Source organism: Meriones unguiculatus, chromosome 5 (genome assembly GCF_030254825.1).
Source record: "Meriones unguiculatus strain TT.TT164.6M chromosome 5, Bangor_MerUng_6.1, whole genome shotgun sequence".
Lineage (NCBI taxonomy): Eukaryota > Metazoa > Chordata > Mammalia > Rodentia > Muridae > Meriones > Meriones unguiculatus.
This window is the reverse complement of record NC_083353.1, coordinates 99,131,239-99,152,682: the sequence shown is the minus strand read 5'-3', so window position 1 is coordinate 99,152,682 and position 21,444 is coordinate 99,131,239. Positions and strand designations below refer to the sequence as shown.

The following is a 21,444-nucleotide window of genomic DNA, read 5'->3' as shown; positions in this document are numbered from 1 at the left end:
TGAGGTGCATGCTTATTCTTTGGGTATTGTTGTAGTTATGAGTAATGGAATTTTTGCCTCCTAAAAATCATATATGTGTACTTTATCTACATTTTTTCCAATCTTCCCTCTCCTCTCTGTGATTCCTCCCAGGTCTCTCTGACTCCCTCTTAATTATATGGCCTCTTTTTCTTTAATTATTATTGTGACACAAACCTACATATATAAATTAATAAACAGATAAGTACAGTCTGCTCAGGCATTGAGTGTTGGTTGTATATATGTATTTTATAGCTGATTACTTGATATTACATAACCAGTTGGGGGCTCAGCTCTGGGGAAGATTGAGTCTCCCTCTCGAAGCAGTTATAAGCCTCAAATTAAATGTATTCTTTTATAAGTTGCCTTGGTCATGGTGCTTTTTCACAGCATTAGAAAAGTAGCTGAATCAAACTCAAAAGAAGGTTTTTCATGTCTGGTGCTGGGAATTTTGTTAGCTAGTCTATGGCTCTTGAGGGGGAGCATTACCAGAGGCAGTATTCTGTAAAATATGGAAAGGACTTTCTGAATAGACTCCATTTGCCCAGAAATTGAGGCCAACAATTGACAAGCTGGATCTCATAAGACAACAAAGCTTCTGTACAGCAAAAGAAACAATCAAATGAGTAAAGAAGAATCGCACATACTGGGACAGAATATTTTCCAGTAATATATCTATTAGAGGATTAATACTCAGAATACATAAAGAACTTAAGAAACCAAGAGTCAAGGAAATAAGTGAACCAATGGAAAGTGGAAACAGCCTAAATGTCCTCCACTGACTAGGTAATAGAAATGTGGTACATATACATCATGGAATACCATTCAGCTACAAGAACTTTGCAGGAAAGTGGATGGAACTAGAAAATATTAAACTGCTAGGTAACTCAGGCCCAGGAAGACAAATGCTGTGTGTTCTCTCTCATTTGTGGAGCCCAGAATCTGTCGGTGTGAGCATATAACCTGGAATGACCACAGAAACAAAACAAAAAGAGGGACTATGGTGGGGGAGGGAGGAGGAAAGACTTGTGGGGAGGGGAATAGTGAGATACAGGTGTATGAAGGGGAAAACAGGAAAAATGGGGGGAGGTGTCCTTAACAGAAGGAGGGCCCAGAGAAGGCAGTGCTGAGGAAGAGGGAGGGAGGAGGAAGAAATAACACTAAGGATGATGTTTGAAAAAGCCATGGGAAGTTATATTATTTTATTTTTAATAAAATTAGATGTAAGATATGGCTCTCTTTGTGAGGCTAGGCAAGACTTCTTCAACTTCTGCCACACTTTTTTTTTTGCCATGTTATTTATTTGTGTTTACTTATTAAGTTATTGTCTATGCAGTGTGTGTGTGTGTGTGTGTGTGTGTGTGTGTGTGTGCATGTGCATGTACTGGTCAGGTGCAAGTGGAAGCCATAGGTCAATATCAGGTATGTTCCTCTGTTGCTCTCCACTTTATTTTTTGACCTTGGAGCTAAGCATTTTGGCCAAACTTTCTGGCTGGCCAGAAAGTTCCTAGGAAGTTCCTGTCTTTCCACTGTGCCTTTCTTCTGTTTGCTTTGGAAAAGGCAAAGGATTAGAAATTAGGGAATTAAAAAGTATACACATTAAAAAAAAATCTTACTTGAAAGTCCCATGATTTACATAGTAAATGGCATTATGTGACTTAAGAAATGTCCTTCCAAAAGGCTGTGCCCCTGGGCTTTGAAAATAGAATGGGGTTAATTAGTCTGCCACAAAGGAAGCCTTGATCTCACTGCTGAATATTCCAGGCGTAGAGCCTCACAGCTGCCAACAGTCCATTAAGCTACAGAGGAGTCTGTATTGTTGGCATTTAACTGATTTTACTGTAATTTGCTAGCCGTGGGCTACCTTAGAGCGCTGAATGGTATAAATCTATTGTATCTATGTGGTTATGTCTCCCTTGGGAGTTGTGAACGTGCTGAGAAAAGCCACCAATTTATGAATGACCATCAAAATGTTTTCTTGTCCTATTTTTCCTATCTCCTTGGCGATTGCTGTTTTTAAAGAAAGTGAAGGCAGAGCAGTGGTTTATGTTGGTGTCACTCAGGCAGAATATCTGGCTCTTCCAATTCTGGGATTCAGAATGGAAGAATGGAGGCAGTTATTTTTGTGGGAAATTGAACAGTCATTCTGTGTCATATCAGTCTTGACTCTTTCACTCCTCAGCTGTTTATTATACTCACACTTGTGTCTTGTGGATGATCTGTCATCTCTCATGGCTCTAAACTCCCTTCTCCTACTTTTCTAGTTTAATTCTAGCTTAATCTCCTCAGCTGGAAACTCTCACTTTCCCCACTGAGCTACACATTTCAATTTACAGCTTCTTTTATTTTCAGTCAAGTATTTTCAAACACATTCTCTTTAGTGAAGTTTAAGCTCCAAAAGGTTCCATTTCATGTGTTGAAGTTCACATACATGCCCAACTTAGAACTACAATTCACTTTTATACTGAGCCTAGAAATTATACTGTTGATGACACAGGAAAGTACTCAAATTGGAGATGAAATCTGTAAACTTAAAAAAAAAAATCTCTTAGCAAATTAGGGATATGATACCCCGCTTGTGCTTTTGGACTTCCAACTTTATAGGCTCTTGTAGCAAAGGCTTTTGCTTTAATATAATCTGTCAGTACCTGTTCAGGTGAGACAGTTTTACCACTGCTCTGGCATTCAGTCCAGCCATCTGCTCCAGTGCTGGCTTTCAAACATTAAAAAACAAAAAAGCCAAGTACAGAGTAAGCCAACTTGGTAACTTGGTGGTGACAGCTGGCAGGGAGAGAGAGAGAGAGAGAGAGAGAGAGAGAGAGAGAGAGAGAGAGAGAGAGAGAGAGAGAAACCATCTCGTGTTTGACATTGTTCTTTGGAACTGAGCCAGAGGCAAATCACATTCTATACATCACCTCATCATATAGAGTACAGGTGCACATATGTCTGCTTGAATGACTTTTCACTTATGACTCACTCATCTTATTTCTGCTTCTTGGATGATGCCCCTTCCTGTGACACATGTTCTTGGATAGGGCTGTCAATCAATGTTGAAATAAAGTCCATTAAACCAAACCACCTAGTGCTTGACCAGGGTCTTGAAGGCAATTGTCTTTCAGCCTATATTTAAAGTTTTTTTTTTAATTTCATATTGTTTCAGTGCAGTGTTGGTTATTGGACCTTGTGCATGTAAAGCAAGTACATCACCGCCGAGCTACAATCCCAGTCCCACTTGTATATTTTAGAACCAAAGATGATTATGGCCATTATTTATAAATTCCTAAAACAAACAAACAAACAAAACAAAAATATTGGTCTTTGAGAAAATCCAATAAGTGATTTTTTTTTCTGTATAAAAAACATCTCTGTCCTAATTAATAATGGATAAGTAAGGAAAATTTATGCTAGATGAATATATTTACATTTGAACAATTCAAATTTTGTTCCAAACCATCTGGCGTAAATCATATTCCAAGCTTGTTTTTGCAACTAATGTTTCGGTGTTCAGTTTTGTTCTTCAGCAACCAAATGAAGCTGCTGGCAGATCTTTCCACATAGGTAACTCTCAGATGCCACTTTAAAACTAAAGAAACATGGTGCCAGGGATGAGTAATGTGGGTGACGAGAGGTGAGGGGAACTCAGGGAGATGTCCCTGGGGGACAGTGCAGAAGACCTTTGGAAAAGATGAAGAGAGACCCTCTTAGGTCAGAGACAGACAGGGACTCTGCCTTTGTAAATGTGGCCTGTGCAATCATCACACACAGGGACATTTCTTGCTTCGCTTTGTGCAAAGTATCTGGAATTCATGGCAATTTAGCCTTCAACTTTGTGCTTGGAAACTTAATTTTGTCTTTCCCCAAAGGTCAATATAAAGAACCCATTTCCTTCTGCTCCCGGAGCACAGGATCAGTGAGTGGAATGGTAAAAAGTGACTTCATTTTCTTCCCTTGGAGAAATATAAAATGCTTATTCACTAAGCATGAAGCTGAGTTATCTATTATTCACTGCAGACCTTCTATGGAACAGAATGAGGCATACATTATTTATTTTGCATGAAATGAAGTGGTAAAAAAGAGAAAAGGAAGGCACTTTAGAATGAAATGCAAAGACCAGGTGATATAGAGAGGTGGAGAGACAGATGAGGAAGGAGAGAACAATCAGGAATTTCAAGGGTTGTGTGTGTATGTATATGCATGTGGCATATTTAACAAGGGTAATGCATGGATTAGCTAAAGCTGATGTAAAGGTTTGACCTACTTGCACCTGTAACTACTGTCACTGTTAGCAAATCTCAAATATCATATTAAAATTTTTAATTTTATTTATATTAATAGTTAATATAAATAGTTTATATTAATAGTATTTATGATATAGTACATACAAGGCATTATATTAGGATTGTGAAGAATATCGTTGTGATGTTTACTGGATACAAACTGTATGCTAGACACTAAACAAAACCCTTTATTTGGCTAATTAATTCTTATGACAATCTTGTACAGTACAAAAGGTCACCTCCTTTCTCCAGTATATGCTAATTGTAGAGAAAGTAAATGTATAGAAAGGGGAAGAGAGGAAGAGAGAGAGGGAGGGAGGCAGGGAGGCAGGGAGTCAGGAGGGAGGGAAAGAGAGAGAGAGAGAGAGAGAGAGAGAGAGGTTTCTGGGTAATGCAGGCTGTTCTGGAACCTTCCTGGGATTACAGGTCTGTACCGACTCAGCTAGCTGGGAAAGTGTTCTAATTTTCATTGTATCAATGCACCTAGTTTCAAGCTACAGTTTGACGACTGACTTGAAATGTTAAACTCTTGGTAAAAGCAGACATTTCCACATTGGCTTTAGCACGCCTCTCAGGGTGGTTATTCACATTTCCTCAGAATAATTAGCCTAGTAGCAGAGGTCACCTGGATCATAAAATAAAAAAGAAGTGGCGTGGATTTAGAGTCAAGCCTTTCATTTGTGGATTTAGTTTGCAATTAGGAAGGGCTGTCTGCAGTTTAACTGTTTTGGAGTTAAATTGCATGGAATCAGAGGCAGACTACTTGGAGAGGCTGGGAAAACCAGCAAACCTTCACATTCTTGTAAGGTTTTGGTACTGAAGCAGCAGTTCTCCATCAGGCCACAAGGTGGTGGAACAGCCCTGTGCATTCCTCTGTTACCTACACATAAGACACCCATTTTCAACGACCTGGACCGGAATCTTTTATTATTATTATTATTATTATTATTATTTCCTTTTTGGAAAAAGTTGAATGAATGCTTGTAGGAATCGTGACTGGGAATTATAAAGAAAGAAGTTTCATTTTCTGTGATTTAAAAACAACAACAACAACAACTTATATTTAAGATACTCAAGCTTCAACTTGAGTAGATGTGAAAATCTTCAATAGCCAAGAAAGCTCAATAAATCTGGGTAGGATATTCAGTATGGGAGCATATTTTATTTGTCTTGTGTCTAATTGTATTAAAAACATGTTCCTGGGACATGATTCTTGGCAAAGGCTAAGTAAAGAAGGACAGGTTTATTTTGGTTCAAATTCTAGGGTCCAGTCTGTCATGGAGGGGATTCATGGTATCAGGAACTGGAGGTAGCTAGTTACATTGCGCCCATCTATCATGTGGGTCCTGGGGATCATCCTGGGTTGTCAGACTTGGTGGCTAGTTCTCACTGTTCCAACATGATGATTTTATGAGCACAAATAAGGACAAATAAATGAAGAACCAGGAAGGTGTCAGGGAAAGTTGTCCCAGTCTCAAACTGTACTGAGGTCTCTGGGGATCTGAGGGGTCCTCATATGGGTGCTGAGGGGTTTTTAAATATTCAAGAAAAAGCAGGATGGTATTCAACGTCTGTGCTTATTACTAGCTCTAGGTAGTTCACAATTTCAGTATAAGAATTTGCGGTCTTCCTTTCAGTGGGCCTCATCTTTGGGAGGCTGGATTTTGGTGGGTGTTGTGGAACAGAACGAGGACCACGACTATCCGTGTGGAATAGTTAATGAAGGACAGCATCCATTCTGAGCACCCATTCTGATTACAGGACAAGAGAAGTTGCACGGTTGACTGATAGGCATGCAGATCCCAGTAAGAAGTACATGTGGTAAAGAATATTTTTTAACCATTCATGTGGATTATCTTTTTAAATGGCTATTATTGGTTGGGACATAAGTGGTTATTAAATTATCTGGGCCTAGTAACGTGTTAGTGTTTATTTTAGCCTAGAGACATGATGCCAAAATTAGTAGGGACAAAAACAATTACTATGAACCAAAATGTTTGGCAACCTGGAGTTTAAGTCATTTAATATATTGTTTGTGGTAGCTTTTTTTCCCCTTAAAGGCTTTGTACTTTTTTCTTCATAATTTTGTCTAAACATCAATGTAATCACATACCTGCTTTACAAAGTATCTTTTCTGTTTTTGTGTGGCCCTCAGGTGCTTTCTCACTGCCCTGTCAGATGAGATAGTGGTAGCCTGCCGTGTATCTTGCTTTTTCAGTCAACGTATCTGGAGGACAATTGATCCTTTCACATAACATTTCATTTAATCTTTGTTTTTTTTCTTTCTTTCTCTCTCTTTTTCTCTGGATGGAGAGCGGAGGCCAGGGCCCTGGTGATTAATTGCTGTAACACTGTCCTTCTGGCAGTGATGGCAGCTTCAAGTTCTCTTTTGACGTTATCAAGTGCGGAAGTCCTTGCAGGATGACTTTGATGCTGTGGGAATTGTGCCACTTGGCCAGCACTGCGGTGGCTCATGGATCAGCCACTCCATTTGAGCTGCTCACAGCTCATATTGACATTTGTTACAAATCTTACACACCGGGGTGCTTCTGGGCATTTAGGTCCACGTTCTATTTTAAGGCTGAATATTTGGTTTTCCTAAATTGTTCTTGGAGGCCCAATTTTCATCCCTGTCCATCTTGTAAGTGTCATGTCTTCTCCGTCCTCTAGACCTCAGCTAAGTGTGCAACCACCTACCCCTTTCTGGCCTTCTTCCGGCTCTTCCAACAGTCGGAAATTTGAAGGACTTTTACTCCTGAACCTTTGATGGCTGCCATCTTGTATGACTATTGCTGAAAGCCAGCTCCTTATTAATATTTCTTAACAGTCTACTTTTTATGAGCATACTATGCATATTGTACATGGAAGGTTAGTGGAATTAAGGTAGTATTAAGGAAGGTAGCTGGAATTACTCACAACTGTACTCTTGTCTCTAGGTTAATTATTGTTAAATATTATAGAATTAGAACCTTAGCCTTATTTTCTAAATATATAAAAATGCCTTAACGGTGGGCACACAGGTACGTGTCTTTCTTTAAATGAAGTAAAAATTAATACATATCTTAAAGTTTAAGTTAATTCATAATACCTCAAATTTTCTCATGTCCATTCAGTGTCTCAAAGTTAATTTCTAGAACGTTTTCATTACATGCATAAACATTTGTAGTTACATATGTTTTACCCTCTTCTTTAGCGGAATCTTTTCATGTCAGTTATAACCTGTAACCTACCTCGTTCTTTTTCCTAGGTACTCTAATATATTAACTGACTTGCCAACTGGTGGAATTTAGATTGTATTTCATAGTAAACATTGTGAATATCCTTGAATATATTAATGAATATCCTTGAACGTGTAATATGCATTCACACAGGTAAATCAGAATCCTGGAAGTGTTTTTATTATGCAAAAAAGTTATTTTTACCTTTTGATAAATAATACCTGGTTGTTTTCCGAAAAGATGAGCTAATGTTTAGTTCAAATAAACAGAATTTTTATGTATGTATACATGCATGTATGTATGAATGTATGTATGTATGTACTTTTCTGTGGTCATAGGGCTAAAACTGAAATTTTCATGAATGTTGGGCAAGCATTCTACGATCAAACCACATTAGGAGTCAATAAATTGAGGAAACTTTAAAAAGTTTGTTATATATTTTACTGTCCACAATAAATACATTTTTATATTTAATAATTTTTCTCTTGAAGTCATTATTTTGAGATGTTACATTTTTAGATTAATTTTACTTATAGCTTTCTTTTAAACTTTATGAATTACATATATTGTGATCAAAATAACATGTATTTTAGAAACAGGAGGCATCTCTTAAACTAGAATGTGATTTTTTTTTAAAGCCAGTTTGTCAAAGCTGGCTTCCCCATCCCCAATGTTTAAAGTTTCTCATTTTGTCATTCCAATTAAGGCGAATGTATAGGATTTGATACCAGTTTCAATTTACAGGATGTTATATTTCACTCTTTAGTATTTTAGTTCTGATCACTTTAATCATATTCTTTAATTTTTTGCACAGTGAGTATTAAGGTATAGTAATAAATTGAAAGCATGTAAGAAAAATATAGTGAGAACTTTTAAAATACCTTTCCTCTCTTCCATTCTCTGTCACTCTGTCTCTGTCTCTCTGTCTCTCTCTCCCTCTAGTATGTGCACATGCACAGGAAGGCCAGAGCCAGCCTTGGGTGTCTTTCTTGGTCTCGCTCTACCCCGCATTTTGAGTTGGTCTCTCATGAACCTGGCATGTGCAGATCCAGCTCTGCACACTGTCTTCCCACCTTCCTCCCCACGGCTGGGATTTGATGCTTCCCACCACCCGGCTTTTCTGTGGGCACTGGGGCTCTGAGCTCAGGTCCTCGTGCTTGCTCAGCAAACCCTTTACTGGCTGAGCCATCTCTCCAGACCCCTAAAATACTTTTTATTAAATCACCCAGAAATCATGGAGCATAGTAACTTAGCATTACACTAATATTTCCTAAGGCAGTTCTGGAATTTTGGCTGAAACTCTAGACTTCTAGCATTGTACTGTCTGTAAACATTCAGCAATATTGTAAACACTATGCGATGAAAGACTTTTCAAGAATTTTCTAAATGCTTAATAATTCATTTATGTGTATGGGAAAGTGTGGATGTATGTCACATGCATGCAGTAGCCACAAAAACTAGAAAAGAGGGTTGAATCCTCTGGGAATTCGATGATAGGTGTTTGTGAGCCACCTGGTATTGATGCTGGGATCTGAAGTTCAGTTCTCTGGAAGAGCGTCAAGTTTTCTTAGCTGCTGAGCCATCTCTTAAGCCTCTTACTACTTTTGATAGAGTACTTCAGATATTATTATTCTTAGTCCAGAGAAATCAACAAAAATCAATGAAGATGTGGGCTTTATGGCACATAGCTGATCCCAGCATTTAGCATGTAGATAATATGGAACAAAGAATCATGGGTTTGAGGCCGGCCTGAATTGCAGAGTGAGACCCTGTCTCTAAAAACCAGTGGCTAGGGCTGTAGCTCATTGGGGGAACATTGCCTAGCTTGATTGTTATTATCAATGTTTTGTGTCAAAAAATTATTGGATTGCCACCCACCAATGGCAGATCCAGAAGGAATTTTAGTTGATAACTCCTCAAGAACATTTACTGGTTTTCTCTGAAGCTTATATTTTAAGATAGCTCAGAGTGCAAACCTGGGACAGCGAAACAATAATAAACATGCAGAATTTTCTCATCACTATCACCAGATGTTCTAGGGATATGGCAAGTCTCATGGCCAAATGGCAACTATTTGCCTAATGCCCTGTGCATGCTAAGCTTCATTGCTGAGGTTGTGGGGGAAGAAACATCTTGCTTGCAGCACTCATTACTTGGGAAGGCAGGGGCATTCCTTCTATGGGAACAGGGCTTACACAGCAGGATAGTGTAAGAAAATCCATTGTGTTCTGGCCACAATGTGGGGCTGGGAAGATATCAAGGCAAAAAAAAAACAAAAAAACAAAAACAAACAAACAAACAAACAAAAAACCCCACTGCTGTCAAAATATGAGGACCAGAGCTCATATTCTTAGAAACCCATATAAAATGCCCAGGTAGGTATGACAGTGGTCGGAAATTCCAGCCTGGGTAGGCTTAGATAGGGGATCCCCAGATCAAGACGGCTAGCAAAACTAGAGAGGAAGTACGCTGGCATACAGTTAATGTTCATGTAAACTGGGAAATTTCATTGTCAACAATTTAAAATAATCACACAAATATTTTTCCTATTGCTGCCCTGCACTCTCACTGTGAAAGCATCACAAACTTGAAAGACATTGTCCTACTTTGCTTACTTTTGCTGTATTAAGACCATGACCAAAAGCAACTGGGGAGAAAAGGGTTTATTTGGCTTATGGGTCCATCATCAAGGGAAGCCAGCATGGAGCTCAGTGCAGGAATCTGAAGCAGGAAGTGAAGCAGAAACCATATTGGAACTTTTATTCCTCCTCGTTTCCCATAGCTTTCTTAGTCTGCTTTCTTATACAACCCACACCCACATGCCCAGGGATGGCACAGCCTCACACCAGGCTGGAACTTTTCTACCTTAACTACCAATTTAAAAAATGCCTCATAGACATGGCTATAGGATAATTTGATGAACTCAATTTCTTACTGAGATCCCCTCCAGGTATGTCTAGGTTTGTGTCAAGTTGATAAAAACTAACCAGCATAGACTTAAATGGAATAAAATGTCATCTGTACTGTCACGTAGCAGTTACCATCATTAGTATTTCTTTGTGTTCACCCTTAACCATTTGATTATTTGAAGTAGACATGCTTGAAAAATGCCCTGTGCAGACAGTCATTGTAGGCACGATCCTAAGAGTGATGCCATGGATTATACACAGTTTGCTGTGGGTGATGTCAGAAGAGGAGCTACTTATAAAGCAAGCTACCCCAGCACCATTCAGCCTAGTGATGACTCAGTTGTGATTAGGAGTGACTTTACAGTTGTGGCCAACAGAGCTCACACAGCTCATCTTGTCACCTCACTAGGTTGTCCAGCAAGAAGAGAAGCTCATGTAGAGTTCTGAGACTGTGACAGATTCTTTTCAGCAGTCACCTGGGACGGCTCATAGTGGATTTTTACAGTATTGTCAATAAGACTACAAGTTCAGCAGATCCAATGTTAAGTATGTTTGTATAAATGCTATCACTAAAGTCTTTCTAGATGAAGTAACACTTCAAATGACATTTTATTTACAGTAAAAGTGATGTGTTACATAATTTTCACTTACTTTTTCTTGCTTGAAAGTCAATGACACAGATAATCATAGTAGCAAATTATTCCACGCTTCTATATGTTTGGAGTTAGAAGCTATGGTAGTTTAAATTTTAATTTATCTTCATTAATTTTTAAATGTAACATATAAAATAATGATTTTCACTGTGATATTTTCATAATGTGAGTTGTACTGTGTTCTCTTTTCTCACCTCCACTGCCCTTCTTCTTTCTATTCATCCCCTCTTCCTTGTCCCCTATCATGTCCCAACATTCATTTTTCCCATCTTCCCCTCTTTTAAGATCCCTTCCTTCTCTCATGGTTTCTTTTCTACTTTCTTGGCCTATCTATACATGCATAAATGCAAAAATACACACATACATATATATATATACATATATATATACACACACACACATACAGATACACTCATACATAGATACAAATCTAGGTTCTGCATAGGAAAGAAAACATGTAGTGTTTATCTTTTCAAGTCAGGCTTGTTTTGACTTCCATATATTTTCCTACAAATGCCATGATTTCGTATTTCTTTATGGCTGAATAAAATTCCACTAGTATTTGTACTAGATTTTTCTTATCCATTCATCTGTTGGTAGAAATCTAGGCTCGCTTCATTTCTGAGCTATTGTGAACAATGTAGCAACAATCATAAATGTCTAGGTATTTCTACTGTATGTTGACTTAGAGAACTATGGGCCTAAGGTATGGTATGGTATGGCTATGTTACACGATAGTTGTATTTTCTTTCTTTCTTTCTTTTTTTTTTTTTTGAGAAATCATGGTACCCTTTCTACCTGCTATTAGGTAAGTTTTCCTCTGCCTACCCATTTTTATAATAGTGTGAATTTTCTGGAGAAGCCAGCTTAAACATATTTTACTAGCAAGAAAAAAAACATGTGAAAGATGTGTATGTCATAAACAGCATATGAACTGTACCATTCACTTCTAGGGAATGGGAGCTTGATTGCAGGGCTACTTGTGTGCAATCAGAAGAGCCGAGCAAGCCCCACCCTGTTTTTTGGTACTTTCCTGCCTTCTCTTTTAGAAGTCCCTATTTTGGGCCAAATGAAAGTCATTTAATAATTTTCTAGAGTTCCTGCCACGAAGAGAATGCTTCTCCCCCTCTCCTGCCCTCCCCTGCATTCCCGTGCTTAAATTCTAATTCTCACAATGACAGGCTTGCAAAATTTGAATGGTGATTAGATTAAGGGTGGAGAACCCTCAGTGTCCATATAAATTATTAGTATATAATTTATATATATATAGTATATAATATAAAGTATTAGTGTCCTTATAAAAGGAGCCCAGAGACATCTCTTGCCCCTTCTTCAGTATGATCTGCATCAAGAGGCCTTCTCAATCAGGAAGTTTGCCCTCTGCAGATACTGAACCCAGCAGCACCTTGTTCTGTGCTTTGGAGACTCCAGAAATGTGAGAAACACTTAAAAAAATTATTTAGAAGTCGTGATTTTTTTCCTAGTGTTTGGGGTGCCCTAAACCAGTATCTTTCTGGCAGTTCTATCACCAACACTGGAAAGGTGGTGTCTGATCCTTTGCTTCTTCAAACCTCATATGTAGTTACCGTGCTAGCTAACAACCCAATGAATGGTTCCCCTAAAGATATTAACTAGGGTACTTAAAGTTGTTAATGTTTCGCTCTTACATGAATTTTAAACAAAGGAATTCTCCAGAGGTAACTCTTTAACTATGAAAAAGCAAGAGTATAACGTGGAAGTTTCAGATGCTTCAGTGATAGGGCCAACAGTAAGACCTTTCAGTTCACCCTATTTGTTGCCAGACAGTTCTCTCTCTTTCCCTCCATTTTCCCTCCCTCTCTCCCTGTCCAAAAATATATGTTTGTATGTACATGCAAATTTTATTTAGTCTCTGTGTGTGCGTGCGTGTGTGCATGTGAGTGTATATACAGGTCTATATATGTGTCATAGCTCACAAGAGACTAGAGGAAAACTTAGAGAAGTTGGTTTTATCTTTCCATCATGTGGTTCTCAGTGATAGAACTCAGGTAATAAGGTTTGGCAGCAAGCACCTGTCGCCATTTATCCCTTTCATCAGCCCTCTATTTCTTCTTTTTCATGTGTGTGTGTGTGTATAAGTGTGTGTATGCATGTACTTGAGTATGTTAGTGCAGGCACATGTGGAAGTCGGAGGAGAGACAATCTTGGGTGTTCCTCCTTGCCTTCCACCTTATTTAAGGCATGTCTCTTTGCTGCTTTGCAGATTCACACCCCAGGCGAGCTGGCCCTCAAGTTGCTGGATTTTGGGAAGTTAAACTTTAGGCTCCGCTTTTACAGCAAGGTTACTGAGCCATCTCCCCAGACCCATGCCAAATGGCTCTAGGTGAACAAACTTAACTTTTCACAAGAACACAGTGATAAATGCTGCTTGTGCCTTTGTCTGTTTAAAATTTCTTTTAGATTTGCTCTACTAGGTGCATGTATATATTTGTGCCACACGCATGCCTTTGGAGCCCCTAGTACTGGGATTATGGGTTGTTGTGAGCTACCACATGGGTGATGGGAATTGAACCCGAGTCCTCTGCAAGAGCAACCGGTGCTCTTAACTGCTGAGTCATTGCTTCAGCTCTCTTTATCTAATTTTTTTTTTAAACGAATGTTGCCTCAAGTTTATTTGTAAAGCACAGGGCACCAGCCAGCCCATCTGTCTTCATTTTGGCAGACAGAAACTCTTTTTAGAGGTTCTTCACAGGGGCCTGGGCACCTTTGGGAGCCTGAGCTGGAGCTGCAGCCTCAGCCTTGATCTGAACCTTGGGTTTTGGTTGGTAGAACCTCCAACTCTTGGTTCTGTGGGCACAAATCCAATTCCCAAGCATGGGGTGGGAGATGAAAGCAAGTCGCTGGACTTGTAGTTGGGACAACTTGGGTTTTGCTGCCTCAGGCTTTACAAGGTACTTGATGGCCTCTGTGTGTGCCTTCACTGCCTTCACAGTGTTTTCCTCCATCTTCAGGCCCCCTTTGCTGCGCTTCTTGGAACAATGCATGCTCTTCAAGAACTTGGGGTCAGTCTCCTTAAGAGATTCATATATTTTTGGTCAGGGTTTCTTGATGACATTTCTATGCCATTTGTGGGACTGGTTATATGTGGTGTGATTTCTTGGACCTGGCCATGTCTTCACAGTAACTCAGCGTTCCTGAGGCACCTGAGACCAGAAGAGAAAAATACCCTTTGCTTTTTAATAAAAATTCCAGTGTGTGTGTGTGTGTTTGTGTGTATGTGTTTGTGTGTATGTGTCTGCATGTCTAGGTACAGGTCAGAGGGCACCTTTCTGGAGCATTTCTCTCTTGCCACTGTGCTTTTGAGGATCCAACTTAAGTCATTAGACTCATGCTGCAAGTAAACTTATCTGTGTCTGACTCTCTTTGTGTCTTTTGAGACAGGGTCTTAATATGTGTCCCAGGCTGTCCTAGAACTCACTATGTAGAACTCACTACTAAGCTGGCCTAAACCTTGTGGCTGTTCTCCTGTAGTAGCCTCCCAAATGCTGGACTTGCAGGGACATGCCACAGTCTGCCTAGTTGTCTCTTAGTTCATGTGGTATTTAGAAATTCCTTTCCAAAGGCTAGGAAAATTCAAACCATTTTATTGGTTGCCTTTGGAAGTTAAATGTGGGAACTGTTTCCTAAAGAGGTTTAAACTAAATGGAGCAAACTTGTAACAGGTCTGCAAGCCTACTCTCCCTAGTGACTTATCTGTCTTTAAGCGTGTAAAGATCCCCAGGGGAATGGCACCAGCCAAGAGCATCAATCTCTGTTGGGTCCACAGTCTGAGCTCCTAAAACAGCCCAGAATGTCATCTGAAGAGGAGAGGCATTCATCTAATTCATTTTGTTCTCAGAGAAGAGAAGTGTAGTGTGTGATTACAGATGGAGCCTTTAGGAGAGCAATAAAAATAGCCCTGACAGCCATTTCCAATAAAAAAATAATTTTTCATTGGGCAGAAGAGCCAATCAATGAAGACACTTTCAGAGCCCTTGTTTGGCAGAGTGTTTGGAGATACTGAGTCTCCACAGCAGGCATGTGAAAGGAGATATGTGATTGATGCAGGACAAAATCCATACACCTCATTTTAAGAGAAGTGCCTTATGATCTTTAAGTTTGAAAATAAGAGTTCGCTTAAAATCCTTTCTAAATAAGAATTGGCGGAGCCATGGTTCTCCCACCTTTCGTTCTTGAGATGGTGTCATTATTTTCGCTAAAACTGCCATTTAGTATAAAGGGCTGGAGTTATAATAGCTGTGGCTTAAAAGCTATTCAGAGTACCATAAGAATTTCCACTTTTAGTGCCAAGGAGTTCTGGTTCTTCACTGATAAGGCAGGAATTGGGAAGCAGAGAGATTGTGAGGAGGTTACACAAAAAGCAAGTTTTATTATAATTGATAATTGTATAAATTAAATAAGAAGAGCATTGCACTAATTCTGCATCTGTGCTCCTGAACATTTCTTTGCTTCAAACAACACAATTTTAAATTCTCAGTATTGTATCTTTTTGTAGCCAGGCATTCTTTCTGGTAAAGCTGTAATAAAGCTTTTCTGCTCTATTCATTTGAATGTAAATTCTTTCTAAGGCTGAGTAAGTACATTGATTTTACGTTTGATGGAGATTAGTGGTTTAACAAAATGATAATATGGATTGCTGTTTCTAATTTCTACATCATTATTGGATTTAACTGCCTTTTTAACCCACACAGAGTCTTTAAATATTTTCCTCTTTGTTGTAGACAATGTTAAAGAACAACATACCATGATAATGACAAATCAGGCATGTTAAGAAAACAAAATTAAGATTGTGGGAGAAGACCAGAACCAACTTCTAAGCACCTTTCGCTTCTGACTTGGTACATTTCTTACTTTTCTATATTGTGATAAAACGCTGGGAACAAAAACAACGCATGAAACAATTTATTTTTGCTTATGGTTCCAAATGGATAAGAGTCTGCCTTGGTGGGAAGGTATGGTAGCAGGTGCAGGAAGCTGAGGGTCACATCTGCAACCTCAACTGTGGAGCAGAGAGAGACTGGAAGTGAGATGAGGCTACAAACTCTCAGAATCTTCCCTCGGTGATAATACTTTCTCAAGTAGATAACCACCTCCCCAAACAGTGCCTCCAGCTGGGGAGTGTTCAAATATATGAGCCTGAGGGAATCACTCTCATCAAAAACCACATCGATCTCTGTTTACGCAATTGCTCTTTTCTCAAAGATGTTTTAATTTTTGAAAGGAAGTATGGTCACATGGATAAAAACGCAAAAGCATGTATTAAGATCTTTGCAGGTTTTTCTCCATGTAAGTATGTAATTATATTTCTTTTTCCTCGTGTTTTCCTCATTTTAACCCCACATTCACTTAATATATAAATTGTTGGTACCTCCCTAATTCTTATTTCTCCAAGTTGTGTACTTCAACAATGTGAACATTTTCTGAAGATTTTTTTTTTTGTCTCCTTCCTCTCATGCCCTTGAAAAAATATTGTGTGTATGGCTGTTTTCCCTGTATGTACCACTTGCGTGCCCACCTGGTGCCTGTGGAGGCCAGATAGCATTGGATTCCATGGAACTAGAGTTATATGGTTGTGAGTGTAGGCACTAGGATCCTCCAGAAGAGTAGCCTGTGCTCTTGGCCTCTGAGCCATCTCCACAAGCCTCCATGCCTCCCTGCTCCCTGCTTTTTTTTTTTTTTTTTTTGAGTGCAGTCCCCAATGCTTACTGAGTCAGTGATCTTGGGTTTAATGTGAAAGTCTCAGTAACTTTAATTGTATCAACGCCACTGAGATGGTGTTGCTTTGAGGGTTGACTAAGGTGTTTAACAAGGCACTATGGGGAGGTGTTCAATGCATGTCAACTTCTCTTTCCATACCTCTGGATGTTTCTTTAATCAATATAGAAGTGTAATCAACTTATTCTCTCATTTACTGTCTGGACTGAAATTACAGCAATCTGACAAATGGTTTCCCTGTCTGTCGTTGAGCTTGTGTGTGTCTTGTGTCCCAGACTGTCAGTAGAGTGGTCTTTCTGTCGCTTACGACACAGGCAGAGTGAAGGCACCACCAAGGCATGTGCTAGTCTTTTATCTTCTTCTGTCCTATCCAGTTTCATTTTATGCATTTCTTTCCTGCTGCATGTTTTTCCCCCCAGCCTACCAGAATTTTCACAGCCCACTTTCCTCCTTGACAAGCTACTATGGGTTGAATTTGGGTCTTAGTTTTCTCCATCACATATGTTGATGTTCTAACATCCAGTGTCTGTGCATATTTGGAAGTTATGGTCTTTTCAGGTGATTGACTTAAGGTGGGATGATTATGATGGGCCCTAACCCAACATGACTGTTCCCTAAGGGGGGCATGTGCACACACACACACGTACATGCACACATATGCACACAGAGGAATGGCTCAATAAAGCCTACAAAATATGTATCATCTCACATTATGTTTTATTTTATTGAAGATCTTTTATTTTATTACAAGTTTATTACATCATTAGGGTTTAAATATTATAAAATCATGGCATATAAGCTTTTAAATATTTTAATTTTGTATTTTTATTATTATAAATGTTATGTAATACAGTGATTACACTAATAGAATTTTAAAAACCAGTCTCTTGACATTGTTTTCTTTTATCTATTTTTAAAATTTTTTGTTTTTATTTATTACAATTTATTCACTTTGTAATCCATCTGTAGCCCCCTCTATCGTTCCCTCTCAATCCTGCCCTCCCTCCCTTGGAGACAGAGCTGCCATGGGCTCCATCTATGCAGGTGTTCTAGGTTATATCCATGAATGGTCCTTGTTTGGAGTATCAGTTTCAGAAAAGACCCCTGTGTCCAGATTTTTTGGTTCTGTTGCTCTCCTTGTGAAGCTCCTGTCCTCTCCAGCTCTTTCTATCTCTGCCCCTCTTCTTTCATAAGATTCCCTGCACTCTGCCCAAAGTTTGGCTATGAGTTTCAGCATCTACTTTGATAACCCTGCTGGGTAGAGTCTTTCAGAGGCCTCTCTGGTAGGCTCCTGTCCTGTTCCCTGTTTTCTCTCTCTTCTGATGTCTATCCCATTTACCTTTCTGAATGAGGATTGAGCATCTTACCCAGGGTCCTTGTTCTTGCTTAGCTTCTTTAGGTGTACAGATTTTAGGATGATTATTCTATATTATATGTCTAATACCCACTTATAAGTGAGTATATATCATGTGTGTCTTTCTGCTTCTGGGATACCTCACTAAGGATGATCTTTTCTAGATCCTACCATTTGCCTGCAAATTTCATGTTTTCCTTTTTTTTAAGTGCTGAATATTATTGCATTGTGTAAATGTACCACAATTTCTGTATCCTTCCCTCATTTTATCTACTCTTAAACATTGCATTCTGACTATAGTTTTCTGTCCCTCAACCGTCCCAGTTTCTCTCCCTTCTCCCCTCTCTCCCAGATCCACTCCTCCTCCCATTCTCTTAAAAAAAAAAAAAAAGCAGGCCTCCCAGGAATATTCATCAAACATGGCCAGAAAAAAATACAATAAGGCTAGGCACAAACTCTCATATCAGGGCTGGTGGGGGCAACCCAGTAGGAGGAAAAAGGTCCCAAGCTCAGGCAAAAGAGTCAGGGACACTTCTTACTCCCACTTTTGGGAATCACACCAGAACATCAAGCTATATAAGCAGAGGACCAATGACAGACCCAAACAGGGTCCGTGTTTGTCACTTTAATCTCTGTGAGCTCCTTTGAGCCCTGCTTAGTTGGTTCTGCGGGCCTTACTCTCCTGGTTTCCTCTACCCCTCTGGCTTCTTCCTACCATCCCGCCTCTCCCTTTTCTGTGGGGTTCTTCTGGCTCTGCCTAATATTTGGCTGTGGGTCCCTGCATCTGCTCCCACCAGTTGCTGGATGGCACTCCTCTGATGGCAATTGGGCTAGGGACCGATCTGTTAACTCATCGTCTTTCCAAGCTAAATCACCTCAAATCTGCTCTTAGTAATCTCCAAAATTAGAATTGTTCTTTTTCTTCAAATTGCTATGCTATCTGTTTGGTAGATTGGAATCATATTCTTTAAAAGACAGCTTTAAGGATTCTTTAAAGTTAGCTCTAAGACATAGTCAAAATTAAATCTAAAAATCCTTTTATAATAGGTCATTAACTATAGTACATGCAGTTTTAAAGTGTGTGTACCATCTGGGACACCGATTTTTAATGTATCCAAAAGTCAAGAATCTCAAGAAGTAGGATTTCCAAATAAAGCCAATAGATGGGAGAAAGTGGTCTCACTTTAAAGTCCGTCTTCCAAGCTGTGGAGGAGGCATATGTAACTGCGTCCCCTCTCAGAGTGTAAACACAGAATGGTTGTATTTCATTTCATTTTTCACACTTGGAGCTTCCAGCTCTGCTCTGGTGAACCTCGGCCTCCCACAGAGAACAGCCACAGCTTGGTTGCATAACTTTTCAGGCCTCATTCCCTTTCTTTAAAGCTCCTTTTCCTTTATGGTTTCATCTCTAGTTCACAGCTTTCCAGCTGTAAGAGTTCTGGTGCTGAGCAGCAGTGGAGGTGTGGTGCCTTCAATAGCCTCTGCTGACAAGTCGGCAACTCTGTCTCAGACACATTCAAGTCTTCCAGACAATTAAGGTCCTTCTAGGATTTGGCCGCATTCTCTGGCGGGATCACATCGTATTCTTTTTGTCATATGCTGTGAAGACTCAGTGTTACCCTAGTTTCGTTTGTGTTCTCTTTGTACTTTTTGGACTTGCAGGCAAGAATAGGATCTGTTCTCTTCAAACTATTCCACAAAATCGAAACAGAAGCAACATTACCAAACTCATTCTATGAAGCCACAGTCACCTTGGTACCTAAACCTCACAAAGACCCAACCAAAAAAGAGAACTTCAGGCCAATCTCCCTTATGAACATTGATGCAAAAATACTCAACAAAATACTTGCAAACCGTATACAAGAACACATCAAAGATATCATCCACCATGACCAAGTAGGCTTCATCCCAGGTATGCAGGGGTGGTTCAATATACGGAAATCCATCAAAGTGATCCACCATATTAACAAATTGAAAGAAAAAAAACCACATGATAATCTCCCTAGATGCTGCAAAAGCCTTTGACAAAATCTAACATCCATTCATGTTTAAAGTATTGGAGAGATCAGGGATACAAGGCACATATCTAAACATAGTAAAGGCAATATACAGCAAACCTATAGCCAACATCAAACTGAACGGAGAGAAACTTAAAGCAATCCCACTGAAATCAGGGACAAGACAAGGCTCCCACTCTCTCCATATCTCTTCAACATAGTGCTGGAAGTCCTTGCTAGAGCAATAAGACAGTTGAAGGAGATCAAGGGGATACAAATTGGAAAAGAAGTCAAATTATCACTATTTGCAGATGATATGATAGTATACGTGAGTGACCCCAAAAACTCTACCAGGGAACTCCTACAGCTGATAAACACCTTCAGCAAAGTGGCTGGATACAAAATTAACTCAAAAAAAATCAGTAGCACTCCTGTATACAAAAGACAAAAGGGCTGAGAAAGAAATTAGAGAAACAACACCCTTCACAATAGCCACAAATGACATAAGGTACCTCGGAGTAACCCTAACCAAGGAAGTCAAAGACTTGTATGAAAAAAATTTCAAATCTCTGAAGAAAGAACTAGAAGAAGATATGAGAAGATGGAAAGATCTCCCATGCTCATGGCTTGGCAGGATTAACATAGTAAAAATGGCCATCTTACCAAAAGCAATCTACAGATTCAATGCAATTCCCATCAAATTGCCAACACAATTCTTTACAGACCTGGAAAGAAAAATTCTCAACTTCATATGGAATAACAAGAAACCCAGAATTGCTAAAACAATCCTCTACAATAAAAGATCTTCCGGAGGTATCTCCATCCCTGATCTTAAGTTGTACTATAGAACAACAGTTTTAAAAACTGCATGGTACTGGCATAGAAACAGAATGGTGGATCAATGGAACCGAACAGAAGACCCAGAAATAAACCCACACACTTATGGACACCTGATCTTTGACAAAGACGCCAAAACCATACAATGGAAAAAAGATAGCCTCTTCAACAAATGGTGCTGGTCCTACTGGATGTCTACATGTAGAAAAATGAAAATAGATCCATACTTATCACCCTGCACAAAACTGAAGTCCAAGTGGATCAAAGACCTCAATGTAAAACCAGACACATTAAATTGGCTTGAAAAAAAAGTGGGGAATACCCTAGAACTCATTGGTACAGGGGAAAACTTCCTGAACAGAACACCAACAGCACAGGCTCTAAGAGCAAAAATCAATAAATGGGACCTCATGAAACTGAAAAGCTT

The 21,444-nt window shown here is 39.3% G+C and overlaps 1 protein-coding gene and 1 pseudogene across 1 annotated transcript; both read right to left on the bottom strand.

Annotated features, from left to right (window-relative positions):
• Nucleotides 1-6,631: 6,631 nt before the first annotated feature.
• Nucleotides 6,632-7,072, bottom strand: LOC110552135 (ubiquitin-conjugating enzyme E2 variant 1-like; annotated as a pseudogene).
• A 6,717-nt stretch (nt 7,073-13,789) lies between these two features.
• LOC110552140 (large ribosomal subunit protein eL29-like) lies at nt 13,790-14,098 on the bottom strand. The gene has a single exon (XM_021643225.1). The coding sequence runs from the start codon at nt 14,096-14,098 to the stop codon at nt 13,790-13,792; it is 309 nt and encodes a 102-aa protein (XP_021498900.1).
• Nucleotides 14,099-21,444: the final 7,346 nt, after the last annotated feature.

Bases quoted from the DNA above. Each gene is read 5' to 3' on its own strand.
- LOC110552140 (XM_021643225.1), bottom strand. From the start codon at position 14,098: ATGCATTGTTCCAAGAAGCGCAGCAAAGGGGGCCTGAAGATGGAGGAA.